Below are 1484 nucleotides of genomic sequence, written 5' to 3'. Positions count from 1 at the left end.
GACTAATGATGTACGTCTTCCTCATTCTAAGATTCAATATTTGCATCAATACTTGTAATGCTCAGTTCTTGATTTATTCTTCAAATTTATTTCTTGAGCAATATATAAGCCTATTTATGCTTGAGGTTTATAATTGTATTCGATTTCTTTGTTGGGTTGCGCTTGGTTAAGGTGCTAATTATTGTTGTGTGCTAATATATATATACATATACATATACATATATATATATATATATACACATATACATATACATACATATGTGTGTGTGTGTGTGTGTGTATGTATTTTCCCATTCTGGGTAACACATGGATAATGAGAGAAATTTTATTTATTCAGAAGAAAAGATAGGGGAAGTGAGAACAGAGAAAATACTAACTCGTGAATTCCAACAATCAAATACATTAGCAACTAAATGAAATTAAGAACTCAAAACTACAAATGAAGAATGTGGTAACTAATAAGCCTAGCCGGTGCCACCAAGGATACCCTTGAGCCTCTTCACCGTAGCATCGTCAAGGAAAGTGGTCTGCTCCACCAATTGGGAAGACAAGTTGTTGGCAAATAAGGCGAAATCGGTGATTTGGAGTCCAGGATTCGGGCTGTTGAAGCTAACAAAACCGAGGGCTCCGTCCGCGCCGGAATTTACTTGAAAATGCAACAACCCTTGTGGAAAGATCATGATATCTCCCTTCTTAAGCGTCTTTACGTAAACAGTGTTAGCTGAAGAGGAAATGAACCCGGCAGTTATGCAGCCATGCACAACAAGAAGGATTTCGGAAGCAGCTGGATGAGTGTGCATTGGGATTACGCCACCCTTTGCAAGATCTAGGCGTGCCAAGGAGAGTCCGAGGCCATTCACGGCCGGAAATTGAGCTACAAATGCAGGTGTCACTGCCGCGTTGATAATACTCGTGGTGTTTCCGGCCACGCCGAGGCCCGAAAATACGAAGTCGTCAGCGGTAACCATAGCAGGGGGCACGCAAGGATAGCCGGCGGGACTATCCGACAGCTTTAGGTCAGCGACGCAGAAGTCGTTAACCATAGCATTGGAGGAAGAGGATACGAAAGCAAGGAAGAAGAAGAAGAGAATGTGAAGCATTTTGACTAATATTTAGTGTAGTTATTTTGATGATAATGGCTATGGTTGTTTGATGGGTTTGGTTAGGCTTATATAGAGCTTGTGCATGAGTGGATTTTGCTGCAATTTCCAGAAATGTACATGCAGGATTTTAATGAGTGAAAAGAAAAAGACAAAAAAATTTGAAGCTGTGAAGCATCTGGGCCATTGGGAGCACAATCAGACAAATAAAAAAAGGAATCTCCTTTTTCATGTCATTAATTTACTATATATAACACGACTTTAATAAATTATATTGACTTGCAAAAGTTAATATTTTCTTTTAGTACCCTTAAACATCAAACAGTGACAAGCATGACGAAGAACGATGGCCTGATTTACATGGCAGTTGTTCTTTGAAAATTG

At 39.4% G+C, this 1484-nt stretch overlaps 1 protein-coding gene across 1 annotated transcript; it reads right to left on the bottom strand.

Moving 5' to 3' along the window:
- Positions 1-311: 311 nt before the first annotated feature.
- LOC18036303 (germin-like protein subfamily 3 member 1) lies at positions 312-1155 on the bottom strand. The gene has a single exon (XM_006426591.2). The coding sequence runs from the start codon at positions 1098-1100 to the stop codon at positions 465-467; it is 636 nt and encodes a 211-aa protein (XP_006426654.1). The 5' UTR covers positions 1101-1155; the 3' UTR covers positions 312-464.
- Between the last annotated feature and the right edge of the window lie 329 nt (positions 1156-1484).

Source organism: Citrus clementina, unplaced genomic scaffold, assembly GCF_000493195.1.
Source record: "Citrus clementina cultivar Clemenules unplaced genomic scaffold, Citrus_clementina_v1.0 scaffold_7, whole genome shotgun sequence".
NCBI classification, from domain to species: domain Eukaryota; kingdom Viridiplantae; phylum Streptophyta; class Magnoliopsida; order Sapindales; family Rutaceae; genus Citrus; species Citrus x clementina.
Note: the sequence above shows the minus strand (reverse complement) of the source record. Positions and strands in the feature narration are given on the sequence as shown.

What these genes read in the sequence shown, in the direction of transcription:
- LOC18036303 (XM_006426591.2), bottom strand. Translation starts at nt 1,100, where the DNA reads ATGCTTCACATTCTCTTCTTCTTCTTCCTTGCTTTCGTATCCTCTTCC.